The sequence below is a fragment of the Anas platyrhynchos genome, chromosome 1 (assembly GCF_047663525.1).
Source record: "Anas platyrhynchos isolate ZD024472 breed Pekin duck chromosome 1, IASCAAS_PekinDuck_T2T, whole genome shotgun sequence".
Lineage (NCBI taxonomy): Eukaryota > Metazoa > Chordata > Aves > Anseriformes > Anatidae > Anas > Anas platyrhynchos.
In genome coordinates this window covers 7635061-7652917 of record NC_092587.1, presented here as the reverse complement: position 1 = coordinate 7652917, position 17857 = coordinate 7635061, and the positions used below count along the sequence as shown (strand labels likewise).

Below are 17857 nucleotides of genomic sequence, written 5' to 3'. Positions count from 1 at the left end.
GTCAGATTTCAGAGCAGGGACAACTGCCTGTGCAGTGTCTAAAGCAGTGGCGATAAAACTGGATCAGGACTACAAAGCGCCTTTATGATATGAATGGTTAATGCTTACATGCAGAATGATACGGAGAGGTCTGTAAGGTCAAGAATGTAAAAGATAGGGAAATCCAGCATTCCAGCTGGCTTTGCAGTTCATTTTCTTCCTTTGCTGGTTGCACGTCTCTGCTCATACACCATTTCCTTCCCTGCTTGCTTCAAACAGAGGGTTGTTCACAGAACAGGGAACTATTCAATATTTATACTCCCTCACCCTTCTAGGCACATTATTTTACTGCATTTAATAAAAAATAATCAATTTTTACGAGGTTTTTCTCTGTGTAGTATCGATGGGCTCCACATACAGGAACAAATGTATCTCACAGCTATCTTCAGTCACCTGGGGCATGAGGCAAGTCATAATCAGGGCTGAAAGGGTGAACGTGGACACCACCAATGGGTGTCCCAACTTGTGGAGCTGCTAGTGACTTTTTGAGGAGTGTAGTGGATTTTGTAACATCTAATTTGTCCACAGCATAGTTCTGATTGCCTACGTTGGCACTTGGCAGCAGACTTAGATTGAACCAGAACTGATAGTGGCCACCCACACTCTGGTTGTCATCCATTTGCTACGTTTCACACAGGCACTTTGCAGCTGCCTTTTTTTCTTCCTAGTGAAAGAACAGCCACACACAAAGACCTGAGCAGACTTTTAATACACACCAGCACTCACGATTTCAGCTTTCCCTCACAGAAAATGTATTTCTCCGTACCCACTAACTCCCCAGGACAAGCTGGGGCAGTGGATTATTTAGGACAGAGTCAGTGGAAATAGCACCACCTGCTGAGCACCAACATCCTTCCTACAAGGACTTCTTGGGGCTGGGGGTTTTGGAGGAGTCTCCAGAGCCCAAACTATGCTGAATGCTCCTCGAGCTCCAGTCTGATGGGCCCAGAAGTTTTCCATCCCTGGGGCGATTCAAGACGCTTCTGTCACTTCGCCGTGATGCGAGTCATCTGCTCCGAAGAAACTCAGAATAATCCTGGTGATAAATATACAAAAGAAATTGATTCAATCCAAGCATGCACACCAATATATAAACATACATTTCATCCCCAAGGGTCATTTTCTGGTCCATACCCAAAGCCTCCGCACGCTATGTTACGGTCCAGATTCTGTCATGCCTGCATCGTTTATTACTTGCTATGAAACAGATTTTGAGGCACGTCTCACCATTTCAGACTAACTGCTGTGATTGCCTGGCCTTTCTTCTGCCAGTGAATTGTGCTTGCATGGGTTCATGCACAGACTGGGGTTCTTGATTCTGATTTAGTGGGAATATCCATAGGGGACAAGGTTGAGTTTTAGGGGTTTGGGACAAGGGAGAGGAAGAAGAAATGAAGACGGGGAAGTGAAAAAAAGCAGTTGGAGACTCCTGAGGGAAAAAGAGTCACTCCTGCAGGTGAAGGAAGCCACTGAGGGACCTCACCACCTCAGCACGTGCCCCAAAACCACCGCGACCGCTGCCCATAGCGGCCCGTCCCCTCTCCCCCCCTCAGCGCGGGGGACCAGGGGCAGCCTCCTGCCGGCTTGGGGGGCCACCCCCTTTGACCCCCTCACTCTTTCGGGCTTTCCCCCTCGTCTCCCCCTCGCCCTGAGGGAGCCCGACAACAAAGGCGGCTCCGTGCTCGGGGCCGGAGGAGCCGCCTGGGCGCTGACTCAGCGCCGGGTCCGCCCCCGGCCCGCCCCCGGCCCCGCGGCTCCCCTCAGGCGAGGCCGGGCCGGCTCGGAGCGGGCAGCTGCCGCCTTCCCTCCGGCTCCCTGTCCCTCCTCCTGCCCTCCGGGTGTCCCTCTCTCCTCTTGCCGGTGCCTCTTCCCGGCGGCTCGGGGATAGCAGTCCCCGCCGAGGTAGGTTTTATTTTTTATTTTGGTATTTTTTTGTGGCCGGGGATCTCCCGCACACAAAGGCGCGGCGATGGCGGGGCGGGACAGCCCGGGCGGCGGGGATCGGGGGAGAGCCCCCTCAGGGTGCACCCCCATTTCCCGCAGGGTGCACCCCATTTCTCCTCAGGGTTCACCCTCATTTCCCTCAGGATTCACCCCAATTTCCCTCAGGGTTCACCCCGTTTCTCCTCAGGGCGCACCCTGCATCCCCTCAGGGCACACCCCGAAGCTCCCCGGCTGCCTGAGGGGGCTGAGGGACCCCGGGGTGACACCTCCCTCTGCCTAATTTCTCTTCTTTTAGGATGGGAAGCTTGAGGGGGTGAAATTATAGGGCGCCCCTCTGTCCGGGCTGCTCTGGAGCATGGCTTTTGCCCGTGTCGGGTGCTTTTCCCCTCGCTTTTGGGGCTGGCGGAGGGGGTTTTGCTCCGCGGAGTAACTTTTATTCTCTCCTGGGGTGGTTGTGGTGGCTGAGAAGGAAAGACAGTCTCTTCTGTGAAGAGAAGGAGAAGCAATCCCCTCGCCTTGCGATGGCGGGATGACTGCTTTTATCTCCTGTCCCGATGAAGGTGAGCTCGGAGCAGCGGCTGCAGCTGAGCTTTGGGTGTGTGGAGTGGTTTTCTCCCTACAAACCCCCACTTTTTGGTCAAACTGCGAGCCTCAGAGGCTGGCGAACTCTCCCTGTGCTTCCACCCCTCGAACTGCAGCTCTGTCAAAAGTTTCCCTGGACGGTCCCAGTGCCTCCATTTCCCTACGTGCTGGATTGAAAGGCTTCCCGACTGGTTAGCGTGACTGCACAGTGCAGTGTTTTTGGAGAATTTCAGCGTTCAAATGAGCGAGGGGTGCAACGTAGAAGGTCGGTGTGACTTAACCAAGTGTTTCCTCCTTCTGTTTAATGTTCTTTAATAGTTTGAGGAGTGCTGGCGTATGGCAGTGCCTTGGTGTCGGAGCAGAGGCCGGTTCTGCAAGTTCAGGGCACGCTCGAGAAGAAGCCAGGAGCACGAGAACTTTTGTTTTTTGCTGAGAATCTGCACAGTCAGACAAAAACGCAACAAAATGAGGAAAAAAAAACTCGTTTGAATGAGCATAATGTGGTTGCTGGATGGGGATTGCGGTGGGGGTATTGTTGAATAACTCCCTGGCAGCGCTGTGGTACGTGGGTATGTGCGCTAAATCTGGGATATTTAACTTCTTCTAAACTGGGATGTTTAACTTTCGGTGACTTGGCAGTGAATTAGGAGCGTGGAAGAACACTGTTACAATGGAAATAATTACTTGTGGACGTTGTGGGCAATTGGGGAAGCAGTCAGTCTTTAATCTCCTCATGATTTGAATAGGACACCGAGAATCTTCTTCCTTTATTGACGGTTGTTTTCCTAAGCAATAAATGGACAGCCAGTGTGCACGGCAAATGTGATAGCTGCTTGCTTATTGTCAGTGAGATTTGCTTAGTAACAATACGCAATTGTTTGCTAGGCTTTATTAAAAACAACCACAGATACCCTATTTCTCCTAAAACAAAGCCATTATTGTCTTAAAGCAACTGTGGGCCAATTTCATGGTTGGGCTAGTTCCACTGATGTCAGTGGAGTTTTGCCAGGGATGGTTTTGGCAGGTGAAGTGTCATTTGTGTTTTCAGGGTCCAAAATGCCCCAGAGTAATGTTGCTACTTTATCTCCAGCATTGAATTGTTGCTAATTAAAATGTTAACGCTGATGCTCCCTGAAGGTAAGGGGTAGAAGTGAGACAGTCTCAAATCTCCTAAACACTCTCCAACTTGCTTTCTCCTTTTTGCTCTGTATCACTTTGTGATCTTCCTTCTCTTTTCAGTCTCGAGGTCTTTCAGGACTTCTCTTCGAAAGGCAGAAGTTTCTGTAGCTCAAGTTGAGCGTTTAAAGGTTTTGGGATTAGCTGCGTTGAACTGTCCTATAATAACACCGCACAGCTAGGTCAGTGAAGAACTGCACGCAGCAGTAGTTTGGAGACCTTTCGTTTCTCACACATGCACAGGCCTCTTTGCAAGCTGATTTGTGCATGGTTATAGTCAGTGCACTTGCTGAAGTGGCAGATTGTTCGACAGAGTTGCTTTAGTGTAACAGCCAGGCTTGGGATGGACTGAGAAAGCAGATCAGGGTGTGTGTGTGTGGGATTCACAGAACTTTTTACATAGTGCCATGCTTGTGGTGCTGAGAAACAGACCTGTTTTAGAGTAACATCAAAACATGAGCCGTGTAACAGCATTAAAGAAAGAAAAATCATCTCAAGTGGGAGCAGAAGAAACTTGGTAAAGGTAGAAGCAACATTCTTGCTTATTAGCTGTGGGAAGAGTGGAAATGTTTAACCAATAATTGGCCTTAACAGAATTTTGGCTTCATCTCAGTTTCAAAAAATGATTTTATTGACCAGAATTGTTACCTTTGTATGCAGTTGACAATATTAAATACATTTGGCCAACGGTGAGGCTGTTCTGGCACTGTGGTAGCTTTAGAGAGAGCGAGTCAATACTCAGCTTTACAGAATCTTTGATGGACCGTTTTTATATCTGGCATTTTAGCACGGTACAACTTTGGATCTGTCTGTTTGCATCTCCTAAGTATCCAAAAAGAGCACATCAGACACAGTTCCCAGCTGATACTGTTCTGATGTACGTTTTTGGAAAAAGCAAGCACCAAAAGAACAAGCTCCACACACAGTCTTAACTTTGGAGGGCAAAAAAACCACCACTGTGCTTAATGCTTCTTCAGTTCAGAGACTAGTCAGAAGTTTATTCTGCTTTGGCCAGACCTGACAAGTTCTGAAGTATAGTTTGAAGCTTAACATGTTGCAAAGAGCCTGAAACTCTTTAACTCTATTTATTTATTTATTTATTATTATTTAAACTTACCCAAAGAGAGTGTAAGTCGAGGTTTTGATGTTTAATTCTAACCCAAGCCAGAAAAAGATTAGACTGTGGAAAGGGAATTGGTCGCATAACAACCTGAACATAGAGATGCAAATTTGCTAAGAAAGAGTGAAATGAAGTCCTACCCAGGTAACTTATCTTCCTTTTTCCACATCTTTAATGCTCTTGTCGGACTTATCTCTGTGAGTGCACTCTTCGGTTCTATTAATCCTCTCAAAATGATGCTGGAGGGGAAAGGTGTTGTGTCTTTGCGCAGCGGGGAAGACTCCTTCCCTTTGCAGATGGAGCATAAAAGTGCAAAAAAAAGTAACTGGCTTTTCTGTGATTGCACAGGAAATGTGCGGTGGTGCACAAGCTTGAACTTGGGTCTTTTGAACTGCTGGCTAGTGCTGAAACGAAAGAGCTTCCTTCCGCCTGCACAGAGCACATGGAGAGAAGAGAAGAAAAGAGAAGAGGCACGGTCCAAAGTGGCTGAGCAGAGGGTTATGAAAAACAACCTGGTAACCTGTCTGAGGTGCAGTTAGTGGGCAGCTGCTTCTTCAAGCATCAGCATGCCTGCTGTCTTTGTTAGGCGATGGAAAACGGGAGGGTTTTGTAGTTGTAAGTCCTTTAGCTAAGACATTCAGCACACACGGGAGGCAGAACGGTAAAAACACTTTTCTTCCCCTTTCTACACCTGCCTCCATGTAGTGGGTGCTGCTTGGGGAGGTCCTTCAGCTGCAGGTGAGTGAGTGTTGGCAGAAGAAAACACAGGAGGGTGCCTGCTGCCTCTGCGTGGTGGCACTGGGAGTGCTGAAGTTTGAACTGGCGCTTGGTTGCGGCGCTGTTTGGTGACTGTGCCAGCTGCCAAGTCCCTCGTGGCCTTCGGTTTAATTTCAAAACATGTTTTGGGTCTACTTTCTGTGTTTATGCCAACATTGTAATGTTTTGTGCAATGAAGGCTAGGAAAATCCCAGGTGAGAGAGCAGCCTCTCCAAGTTCTGAGTTTAAAAGAACAAGCCCCAGTGACCTGGGGGCATTTGTGGCCTCTGGTCTGCCTAATATTGTTAAATCACATCTCAGCTCTGTTGTTACTCTTCTAACCTGGGTCTAAAGCAGGTCTTGGTGCAGTTTGCATTCCAGTATCAATCTAATCCAGCTTGGATTTAATTGAGCCTTTAGCAGGTCATCAGCTTGCTTGGATGGGACAGGGCTGCTAGCTTCATGGTGAGAGCTGGGGGTACCAATGCGATAGGGCTAAATAAAGCAAAGGTTATTTACCCTACCAACAAACCTCCTGGATTTCCTTGCATTTTTAAAATTTCTTGGGCAGCACGGAACCAGAAGATTGCCTTCTGTGCAGATACGCGCTTTACAAAGAGAGGAATGATGCAGTAAGTTCGGAACAGTGGAACAAACTCCTTTCTTTCAGCTTGGTTTCTTTATTTTACATTTCAACTGAAACTTCAGGCAGCATTCCTGCAGGATAAACCATTAAACCCCTGGTCTGTCCTCTAGCAGATCTCAGCCTGACACGTTTAGAGCTGCACTAAGCATCCTCTGGAGAGCTTAGGATGATCAGGTGTGGAATGTGCTGGACAATGATCTTACGTGGAGCCAGGAGTTGGACTCAGTGGTCCTTGTGGGTCCCTTCTAAGTCAGGATATTCCATGATAGGTCTTGGCTTTATCTTCCATGCAGAAATTAAAGTCATCTGCTCAGACGGGGAGCCCAGCACTGCCAGTCGAAGGTATTCCCACAGGGCTGGCATTTAGTGGGTCTCCTGGTGGGCTGGCCAGAGGAGCAGGAGGATGGGAAACAACAGAGTGATTCTTTTTGTTCCCTGCATGTGCGGTGAATGGGCATTCATAAGAGCTTGTGGCTATGCACAGGCCTTTGTTCTAGAGCTAACGATGAAATGGAGTTCACAGCTCCGAGCGTTTCAGACGAAGTGACAAGAAGTGGGTCAAGACCGTTCGTGTGTGTATAAATGCTCTCCTGATGGAGGCCGGGGGCTGTGCTGGGTGCTGCTCAACAGCCTGAAAAGGTTTCAGAGGAGCTGGAGTTCGTGCTGTCAGGTGGGTGAAGTGCACAGTGCTTAGGGACGGGGATCAGAATGGATGGCCTTGAGTCACTTTGCATGTTAATATGATGTAGAGGACAAGCTTTGCTGTTTGGTACCTCTGGAGAGCAAGGGGTTTAGCTGGAGCCAAAGGAAACTTTCTTTGTACGGGCAGGACGAGTTGCTGAGCAGCCTGTTCTATACATGCAGTGCTCTGCTCTTTCAGATGAAAAGCATCTCTGCTACCTCAGTCCCCTTGGAGGTGTCACCAGGGAAAAAGATGACCTGCTGGGCATCCCCGAGTGCTGCTGGTGCATCCTTCAGATTTCCTGCGGTAGCCTCCAGGCATGCCTTTTGTCCAAGTAAGCTGTGCAAGGACGCGCTGAGCAGAAACGCCCAGGCACGGGGAGTTTTGTGTGTTCTGGAGAGAAGCCCTGGCAGCGCCTGGTGTTGTCCTTAACAGTTCTGTTACTACAGCTGTGGAGCCCTCCAAAGACAGTCCAGGCATGCCCATGGCCCTTCATTTACCCACGACATCTCTCAAGTTCAAGGAGACCAAACAAATCATAAACTTCTGTAAAACACAAACATATTATTATTATTTTTTTTTTTTCTGCCAGGAAATAGTTTTAAAAGCTAGCTTTAGGATTTAAGAAATGTTACATCCCTGAAAAGCAGAAAGTATTCATCTCTTGGGCTGGTGCCGTATTGCACCAAAAAGAGGCACAAAAACGTCCCTGAGGTTTCAGCAACGAGGATCCAGCCTTGAAGCTTGTTATGAAGACCGTAGTTGTGGATGTCCATGCCAGTCACTTCCTTTTAGTTTAAACAGCTGAAACACGTTACAGATGTCCTTCTATCAAAGCATTCTGTCTTCTGAGAAAAATCAAATCCAAGCTCGTGAGCCTGGTTTGTTTCCTCTTTGGTTAGTGACTGAGTGAAAAGAGAGAGTTTTATGTGGCTGTTTTATGTGCTGCATTCTTTTCCTAATCACGCTGAAGTGCCATACCTTCAAAGTTCCCTGTAAATCCATGCATTTACTGCATGTTCAGGGACTTTGATATATTTTTTTTTTAATCTAGTAAGCAAAATAAATCTCCTTGCTCAAGGATGCGAGGAAAAATTACTACCTCAAGTTAGCAAATAAGTGTGCCAGCTATTTTGTTTTCCAGGGACCCGAGGGCACTACCTGCCTAGTACTGTCCTGCCACTTCTAGAGACACTCTCTGCCCTGAGGAGTTTTTAAATAGGGAAGAGAGAGCGAGCCAATGGTGATCAGAAATGCAAAAAGATGATCTATGGTATTTTTTGTGATGCTAACATTGTGTTTTTGCAAACCTGAAGTAAAAATATTTCTTGCTTTTGCGATCAGTTTTGCACTGAATACGGCTGCTTTGCTGGACAGCCAGGTTGTTACTGAGACTTCAGATTTTAGATGTATCTTTATGTATCTCCATAAAAATGCTTTTTCACTCATGCTCATTGCATTACAAGAATAATTCTTACTCTGTGAGCTGTCTTACAGGAATCCATATACCTTCCAGACACTTCAGATCTACTTTTCTCTGTAGAAGTACTAAAAAGGCATCTCCCCAACCTGCTGTCTGCATCCAGAGAACTCATAGGATTGACAGATCCAAGACCCAACACGCTCCTTTAGTTGAAGGTAATCCATTTACCAGCATCAGCCAAAAGTTGTTGCAAGGACATATAAGTGCATATACACCTGTATAGGAGCACAGGTAGATAAAATAAGTCCATTTTAAAAGAAAATAGGACTTAAAGTACCCCAGAGCAGTACTTTTCACTGGAAAATCTCTGCAGTAGATGTCACTTTTATTGTGATATTTTCCAGCAGACCCCTCAAAGAAGAAGGGTCAGTTCTAGGGGCAGAATGAGAGGTTAGTGTGGTCAGTGAGGCTGGGATAGCTTTTTAAAGGACCTAGGGGAAGAACTTTAAAAGAGAGGAAAGTGTTTAAATCCTGGGAGACTTCTTGGATGCTCTGGCAGCAGTATATGGAGCTCACTTCTCCTGTCCAAAGCGTAATTCAGGTGTCAGCCTGATCTCTTCCTAATCCTCTGCCCTGGTTTCCTACAGTGATCTAGTTCTTCACTTCCTTCCTTCAAAACCATCGTGCTGCTGCTGGCATGGCATGGCACGGCATGCCTGCAGGCAGCATCAGCCACAGGAACTTCTGCTTCTTCCCATTTCTGTGCTGCTGAGCCTGTGGGCAGCTCTTTGGGATGTCCTCAGCTCTCCACCCGGGATGCCCAAGTTTTAGAATACCGTGCTAATTAAGCTCTTAGTGGCTGCCACGTGAAATCCTTCATTATCAAAGCATCCCAGGATCAGCTTTCAATGAAACTGCTTTTACCCCTCTTGGAATTATGCATGGAAAAAAAAGTCTAGCTGCTGAAGCTGTTTTACTTTTCTGTGTTTCTCTATATCAGTGTAAGACTTATGTGCTTAATTCCTCTGACTTCCATCATCTGGTAGTGTGAGGGGGAGGGTTGCGTTTGTAAGGAGCTGTTCTGTGCACGGAAAGGCAGGGGTTTAGTAATGAACTTTGGGCTAGAGGAGCGTGTGCTTCTGAAGAGCCAGGATCAACTGGAAACCAGGTAACAGCGAGTCCCATTGAACGGGATACAGATTGCTCTGCTTGAGCAAACTGCTCTGAGGGGTCATTCCAATGCCTTCCTCCCATTTGTAACAGTGGATCTTAATATCTTTATTACTAGCAGCAGAAGACTGGTAGAATTAAATGTTAAAGTTTCAGTGATGAGTTCATTTATTTATTTTTTTAACCTTTAATGGTGCAGAAGCCTCGAGTGATTCCCTGCTCAGATCTGATAGTCCACCAGACCTAAGATTCATCTTTTCTTTTATCTACAGCATCACACTTCATTTGAAGGTATTTTTTCTTTCTAATGGGAAGTTGATTAATTGACTGCTAAAACAACTACAGATAAAGTTAACTTGCTCCCTAAGATGTTTAGAGTGCCACGAAGCTGAGCTGGATTTAGAAAGCACCACGTTACACATACTGGCCAACAAAATACTGGATATCAGAGAGAACTCAGTACTGTAAAAACAAGGAAAGAAGGAGCGCCTACTCCCATTCTTACTGGGTGTTTTCCTTCAGGAAGTGGACTGGAAAAATGCCTTTTTCTTTTTTTTTTTTTTAATACAGCCTTTCAGATTCTAAAGATTTACAGTCTCTGTAATCAAGGTATCATTTCTCTTCTTAAAAGTTTCTCTGAGTTAAGATGCCTCAAACTCACCTTGGAGTACCATGGTTTGCAAAACAGGAGGCTTAGAGGTGCGGTGCAAGACACAGTTTCCTTCCAAAAACAGGAAGTGAGAACTCAACAAGCCACTTGCAGAAAATGATCCTGATTTTATGTAGTGTAGCACAACCAGGGAATCTCCGCTTAGAATTTTACAGAGCTGTTGTGTATTTGAAAAACCAACTGTGTCAGGGTAAACAAATTGTTCCAGTATGTATTTGAATAGATAAATATTTATTGTTGTCCTGTTTTTTGTGTTTTTTGTTTTTGTTTTTTTTTTGCTGATGAGGAAACAAAGACTGAATCGTCTTGCCTCCAGCGATAACTAATTAGTGCAAGGCTAGAATTTTAACTCAGGACTTTGAAGCAAGAGGAAAAACAAACAGGAGGAGATGCTGCAAACAGGAACAGAACGGATGGATAATATAAACACGTTAAACTTTGTATTTCAGGCAGCAACTCGCTAACCCGAGACAGAAACCCTCTTCCTATGAAGGCCTTCAGGCAAGTAGGCAGCCTAAAAAGCTTCTGCGTCGCGAAAACAGGATCTGGTTAGGTCGTGGTCACTTCTGTACGTGCCAGCTCTGTGCCCCTTATGTTACCCTGAATAAGCTTGGTGCTTCTGAGAAGATTCCTTAAGACAAATGGGAATTCAAATCAAATTTCCAAATAATTGAAGTTCAAATAAGGAGCAGCAGGCAAATTATGCTTCATTTTGAAAAGCTGCAGCAGAATCATGCCGGAGATTTTCTTTGCTCATCTCCCAGATAGGTAATTTGTGTGAGTCAGTCACCCGAAGCAGTCGTGCTAAATGTGGAAACGTAGCTGAGTCAAAGGCGAGTGATTGGCATTATTTTATGGGATGGCACCAGCTACAGATGCATTAAATTGCAGTGAATTTCTCTCTGTCCCAGCCAAATGTTACATTTCATTAGGATTTGGACTGAGCATAGGATAAACATTGTGGGTTTTTTTTGGGTTTTGATAAGTTCTTTGGATCACAGGGGCCATGACCCTTAATGTGTTGTTTTTTTTGTTTGTTTTTAATGCAAAAGGAGATTCATCTCAGCACGAGCTCACTTGCTTCTTTCCCTACCTTACATGCTGGAGGGGTGGTAGCACTCCTGCAGTCACTGCGTGTGTCAGGATCTGTGTTGTGAGAGCAGTGTGGTCCTGTAACGGGGTTTGGGATTTTCTCCCCCCTTTTCTAAAGAAGCATTTGGAAGGCCCGTGGTTCATTCCAGTACCTCATGTTTGCATCACTGATGGAAACGAAGAGGTGGGGAGCTTTTCGTGGTGTTTCTGTGCAGTAATTTGGGACTTTCTTAATGAGCATTTCTTGTTTCTAAATGTAGTCGTTAAGAAGCAAAGCAAACTTTCTGTAGTTTTCTGGACAGTGAAATGTTTTCTGTGCTCGATGCTGTTTGAGTCAGCTCCCTTTGCCTTAACTGCCTGGTTTGCTCTGGTGCTCGTGGCTCATTTGAATGTGAACTCATCAGCACTTGGCTAATTTGAAAATCTAAGGTAAATAAGTGATAGGGCAGTGCTAGGGAATCAGGAGGTCCTGCAGTGAACCATGGTGCTCTTAAAAATGATTGTAAAATATTTCTGTAACCTAATTGTTGAAAGAAGAGTGAAAGAAGTTTAAAAGCTTGAGACAATTCAGGGCATTTAAAGCCTAGGCTGGGTTTAAGCCTGCTGGGTCTCTTAATGGGAGCCTTTAATTTAACTGTGCAATTCTCCCCTTTCACCTGTGTGCTTTTTGTTCAGAGCATAAAACTTTTAATGTGGAGCCAGCTGTTCACAGCTTAAATCCCAGCTTCAGAGCTGGCGGACATCCAGTGAAGGTGTGCACATACGGGCGCCCTAAATACCAGCATGGAAAAATCTGCCCTGCAGCTGGTGCTGGTGGCGGCAGCACGCTTTCTCTCCTCCCAGCCCTTCTCCGGACTCCACGTGTTGATTTTCACAGGCAGGGCGTAAAGCAGAGGGCAAAGCTGCATGCTGCTGTGGTTTCCAGAGCCAGACAGTGTGACACTGGGCTGCAGCTGGGGCCCTGCCTGCTTCTGCTCCAGGCATGAACAGAAGAAGCGAGAGAAGTAAAGGCGAAGCAGACAGCAGCTGGAGGAAAGGCTTTCAGTGGCAGGACTCGTCCTTCAGTTACTGATCTCGGTTTATTCTTGCTGCAGGAGGGTCGAACCTTTGCATTATCCAGCATAAGACAATTTATTACAGTTTTTTAAGTGAAAGATGCCTTGGAGCACAGGTGGCAGTTATGGGCAGACACCAAAGTTTGCAAAAGGACCAAAACTGCTTCTTGCAAGAACATGGATGAAGGTAACCGGAGCAGTATTTAGTGAGAGCAGAGAGAGGATGGTAGTTCAATCATATCCAGCAGGCTGGCGTGCTTTTCCTTGTAGGAAAGATATTTGTACATAAAGCTCAAATCATTTGGGCTTCTCGTGTGTTTCAAATCTGCCACAGAAGCCAGAGGTATCTTGCAAGGCTCCTCCCTCCAGATGGAGCACAGGCAGGGTAAGAAGGCGAGTCAGGTTATGGGACTAGCTTATTACATAAGCCCGGAACGAAAAGGAGGTGAGAGAAATTAAAAATAATAATCGTTCTTTGAGGTGTTTCTGTTTGTACCAAATGCAGTTTCGCTACAAGCTGAAGCTGTGAACTTTCAGGCTGATCTGCAGGAGATAAGCTTGCAGGAGGCCTTCACACCAGCATCACAAGCTTGAAGCCTCCTGTGCTGTGTATCCAAATTCCTCCTGTCATCCCGTTCACCTGCACTCAGCATGTGGATCCTCCAGGCAGGCCTTCCAGAAACCTTCATTTTGGTTCCCTGCTGCTTCGTTTCCTCTTGATCTGAATTCTTCCATCAGAATTGTGTTTTTTTTTTTTTTTTTTTTAAGTGTTAACCTTCTTCGCAAGGCTGCCGCGTGCATGTCCCGTCCCGCAGCGCCGGAACCAGCCCTGGCAGGTTTCCCGCCTGGGTGGAGCCTTTCTTGACTCAGCCACCAGCTTACAGGAAATCTTGGGGAGCTTCCAAAGCTTCAAAAACTTGAAAATTTAGGCCGAAACCAGCCAAAATTTCAGAGGAGACGTCTAAGAAAGGCATTTACCTTAACTACCTGACCTGATCCTTTATTTGCTTCTTGGTTATGAATCAGTTCCTCTTTCTGTTCGTATTTCTGCTGCTTACCTTTCCATTAGGATTCCCCGCGGTGGCTGTTGCAGCCTGCCTTTTGAAGCCTGGTTTTGCTGATTTAACTAAAACGTTACCAGAGCAGCACTCTAGGTTCTTCCTACGGCGTGTCTAGCTGCTGTACGATGTGGCTACTACCTTCGTAAAGAAAACCACACTGATTTCCTCCGGCACAATCTAAACTGTCATCCTGTGGGCAGCTGCGCTGGGAGATGCTGGCTAGGCTTTAATTCTTGCTAACTTTCTGCCCAATGAACCGTACGAAAACTTAGTAAAGCTGAAGAGGGGTGGGGAAACCCCAGGCACTTCTGTCCCCTCGTCCTGTTACCGTTGTCAAGATTTAAGGCTCCTTTTTCAGTGCCTTCTAGAAGCCTTTGCAGCAGAGCGAGCGGTTCCTGTGATTCGCTGACACCTTGAGAAGCTGAGCGGGGAGGAGGAAACTTGTTATTCCGAACTGGTACGTGTTTGTAAACCAGCTCCAGGCCTTTGGGTTGAAAGCCCAACAGTCGGGTTTGACGTGCAGCTGGGTTGTGTCACCGAAAAAAGCAGAACTTGCTTCTGCATGAAATGGAAACTCAAACACACCGGTAGGAAACGCGGTGAGCCCACGGAAAATACATCGGCCGTGCGTTCTGCAGTCAGGGATCGTGTTGTAAAGCAATTTCTTTGGGTCGTTGGCCTGTCACATCACGCAGGATCAATCTTTGCTAAATGGGAAGTGCTCGTTAAGGAGCGGGTCTCGTAGCTGTGTGCTCTCTGCTGGCCACTAACCATCTGTTTTGTCTGGGATTCTTCCCAGGGCGTGAACAAGCCCAGTGAGTAACACATGACAAACAAATACAACCAGAATTGATACGTTTGTCCAATGCCCAGAGTATGAGCATCTTGTTATTTTATCCTATTTCCTGCCTTTTACACCAAATTTTACCTTTTACCCTTAGCAACCTAGACAAGGAAGGTTCCTGCCCATTTTTCCTGCATTATTATTATTATTATTTTAAATTTTAGCAGCAGCTTTTTTATTTGGACCTTGCAGGGAGTTGCATAGGCTTTTATTTTTCTCAATTTTCTTTTTTATTAGTGCATGAAAGGAAGGCTAAGGGCTATATTCTACTGGGGAAAAAAAAGAAAGATGTCAGAAACATGCTACTTGCTACCTTCAATAAAACTTTAATTAACTAAATGTTCTGTCTGGGCCCCTGCCCATGTAATAAAGAAGGACTAGAGACACTCGCCTAAGTCATTATTTGTTAGCAAAAATACTTAAGTTTCCATTTCCATCCCACTGTGGAGCTGAAAAATATTGCCCAGCAAGTATCTCTATGCCAAGAAATCTTGATGACTCGGGTTGTGTGGTTCCCTACTTGTGTGTGTTTGCACTGCTGTGCTAAAGGGTCGCTGTTACCGAGCTGTCCCGTGTTTAAACTGCCTTTGTGCATGCAACGTATGAAATCTGTGCTAGGACTCCTGTTGACTTCACTTGTAAGGTCTGCCCGGGGTTGTCCCGAGTCACTGCAAGATGTGGCTGCCCTCTGCAGAACTTCGTGGAGAGGGAAATTCCTGGTCAAGCCTGGTAAGTCAGGATTTACACCACCGAGCTGGAGCTGGGCTGCCTGCAGCAGCAGACAGCAGCTTGTGTTCCCCCAGGAGGTACCAAGCCCCCTGCTCCCACATTGTGCGATGTTTTCCTAGTTCTGATCATGTTTATTTTATTTTTTTTATTAAAAAAAAAAATGATGCTGGCCTGCCCCCCTCTCTAGGAGCAGCTGAATTTGGTAAGGACTGTCTGTCTGTCCATCAGGTGGTTTCCTCTGAGCGCAGTTGCAGTGAGGAATTAACGAGGAAGGAAATAAGAGCTGCTGCTGCCTTTGTTTACTTTTTTGTTCCTGAATCTCCTGCTTCTTATCTCTAATCTTCAGCCTCAGCAGACGGGGTTTAACTGTAGATCCTAGCAGTGGGCTCATTAGGTGGAGGCTGCAGACGAAATGTGAGGCTGTCAGAGGGGAGCCTGGCATTTAGGTTGCGTTGCCTGTGATGGAACATCATTTTGTTAGCTCCCTGTCAGGAAGCCACGCGTTGTGAGAGCAGCTTTGGTCCCAGAGCACCTCATCCTTCCACAGCACTGTGTGCTGCAGCTGCAGCTATGAAGGCCAAGCGTTTACAGGGTGAGCTGTGTCACCTTCGGGGAGATTCCTGAGATCCCTGCAGTGCACAAGGGAAGGGCACGATGGCAGCATCCTCTCCCTGTTGAAGCGTGAGTTGAGACCTGGCTGCTGAAGGCTAAATCCAGCCTTTGCCCAACTTTGTGGCACTTGAAACACCTGCTCTGCATGAGCCAGTGCACACTGCCTCTCCTGGAGCCATCCTTGGGTGGGATGATGCTGGCCTGTACTTGTGGTGGCCTTTTTCTAAGGGCCCTGCTGCCCAGATGGGTGGCTTCGTGCTCAGGTTGTCTTCTGGCAGCGCGGATGCTGATGGCCACAGCTGAACTCCAGGCAGCTGAGCTGCTCTGGCTGCCTTGCGCCTGCTCCTCTGTTCCAGTAAGCTGCAGATGCTGTCAGAGTTTCCCAGCCCTGCTTTCCTGTTGGCATCACTGCAGCAAGAAAGCATTTTAAGCGCTTCTTTTCTCTGTCAGAATTATTTCTTTGCTATGAATCAGATGTGACTTTTAAAAAGTGCAGATGCAGGATGGCTCCCTAAACCAGAGTGACTCTCCTTGCCTCAAAGGAGCTGAAGTCTACTGCGTGTGAGCTGTCCTGAGCTGCCCTACAGCTCTCTCCAGAGAGAGCAGCCTCCAGTGATGGCCAGCAAAGGGAGGGAAAGGAAACATCATCTTGAAATCCCGCTCCGTGCAGACAGACCCTTACGTGGGATTCTCTCTTGAGAGCGGGGACATCCCGGTGCTGCTCCTTGGGGCACAGGAAAACCCATTATTTTTTTCCAGCCCACTTCTTCATTTCCTGGTCCACCATTCAAGTACCGTTTCCTTTTAAGTCCTGTTTACGTTTTCAGCTTTAAACAAGTGGGAAATGCTCTCCTATGGCCGGCTGCAGTGTAGTGCTCGTCGTTATTTCGGAGCTGGCCTCTTGCCCTCTCAGCTGTCATCAGCTCGCTCTCAGACTTTTCTGAAATTTTGACTTCCCTGCTGAAGTCCGCTGCTGATGGTGGCAGGGCAAGAAGTGAGCTCAGACAGGGCTCCAATTACTGCCGAACCCATTCAGGTCTCTTTAATGGAAACCTTCCTCCTTTCAACCATTCTGCGCTAGTTTTACTTAAGTCATAAAACTTTTTCTGTTTGAACTTTTATGAAAACAAACCCAAACCCTCGTCTGTGTTAGTTATGGGGCGCTTTGGTTCCTTCCCCTGTTTTTGCTTCATGTTATTTACTTAACTGCTGCTGGAGTAGCTTCTTGGGCTGAAAAGATGCAGCTTCACAGCTAAATGATTTAAATTTTGTATAGAGGGAGATGCATAACCAAGCCCTTTGTGAAATGACTTAACCATCCACTCCAGCTCCAGCTTTAAATAGGAAGCATGGATCATTGCAAAAGCCAGGAAAGTTTGGACATAAGAAAGTATGGATGTGATAATACTTTCTAGCAGCTGGGGAACTGAAGGAAAACGTCTGACTGTATCTGGCAAAGGCTTGCATGAGTTTGTAACTTGGGGTGCATATGCAGGAGCTCATGAGACAGAGCAGATTTTTGCAACCACATGCAACACCGAGAGTAAATATTGTCCCATATTTACAAAATCCTGCAGAAAGTACCTTCTCTCTCTTGTTTTTTTTTTTTTTTTTTTTTTTTTTTTTTTTTTTTCCTGAGGCTGAGATCTGCCAGGGTCTATTGTACACCTTAAGTAAATTCCATGTTCTCCTGTGTTCTTGTTTTGCTTTTTGGCTTTCCGTGCTGCTGGCTGATCTGCTGGTGATGCTTAAGTTTAAGGAGACCTCAGCTGCACAGTCATTTAGGTGGAAAAAATATACTTCTGAGCTTTTCTCTGAACTCCTTACGTTTCCTGAGTGTTTTGAAATGGCACGATGTTGCCCAAGTTATTTCAGCAGGTTGTGAAAAACAGTTTGAAATAGTCAGCCTGGCGTTTTGGCAGGAAAAACTTCTATCTTCTACCTTCACGTTTCCAGCAAACCCGTGGTCATTGCAATCTGTGGGTTCTCTCCAGTTGTGCTCGAATTTCTCAAGGTACTGTACTTTTTTTTAAAGGCATTTTAGCCCTCTGGGCTCGGTGCTGTGTCCACGTTCTGTAAATGACTCATATGGAGATCAATGGTTTCCTGTGTTTTATTAGCACTCCAGTTTCAGCTGGTCCTGTAATCTCATGTTTCTTTTTATAACTATTTTATAAGGAGAAGGACCCAAATAAACCAGTTCAGGTTTCGCTGTTCCTGCCTCTTATCCTGCCTCCTCGAACCAAACCTGCCGTG

General features: G+C 46.4%; 1 protein-coding gene and 1 long non-coding RNA gene across 3 annotated transcripts in view; one reads left to right on the top strand and one right to left on the bottom strand.

Annotated features, from left to right (window-relative positions):
• Positions 1–232: 232 nt before the first annotated feature.
• LOC113843985 (uncharacterized) lies at positions 233–1761 on the bottom strand. The gene is made up of 2 exons (XR_003498046.3): positions 1174–1761; positions 233–1075 (listed from the first exon to the last, which is right to left on the bottom strand). It is a non-coding gene; the product is annotated as an uncharacterized lncRNA (long non-coding RNA).
• A 34-nt stretch (positions 1762–1795) lies between these two features.
• The window catches only part of FAM107B (family with sequence similarity 107 member B), a 54770-nt gene continuing 38708 nt past the window's right edge, over positions 1796–17857 (top strand). The window contains exons 1-2 of one of the 2 annotated variants that reach the window (XM_072024838.1): positions 1819–1941; positions 2682–2830. In XM_072024838.1, the coding sequence (XP_071880939.1) occupies positions 2806–2830 (25 nt within the window). In that variant the 5' untranslated portion in view covers positions 1819–1941; positions 2682–2805. Of the gene's footprint in view, positions 1942–2681; positions 2831–17857 lie in introns of both variants that reach the window. The other variant, XM_027460374.3, reaches the window with a different exon arrangement.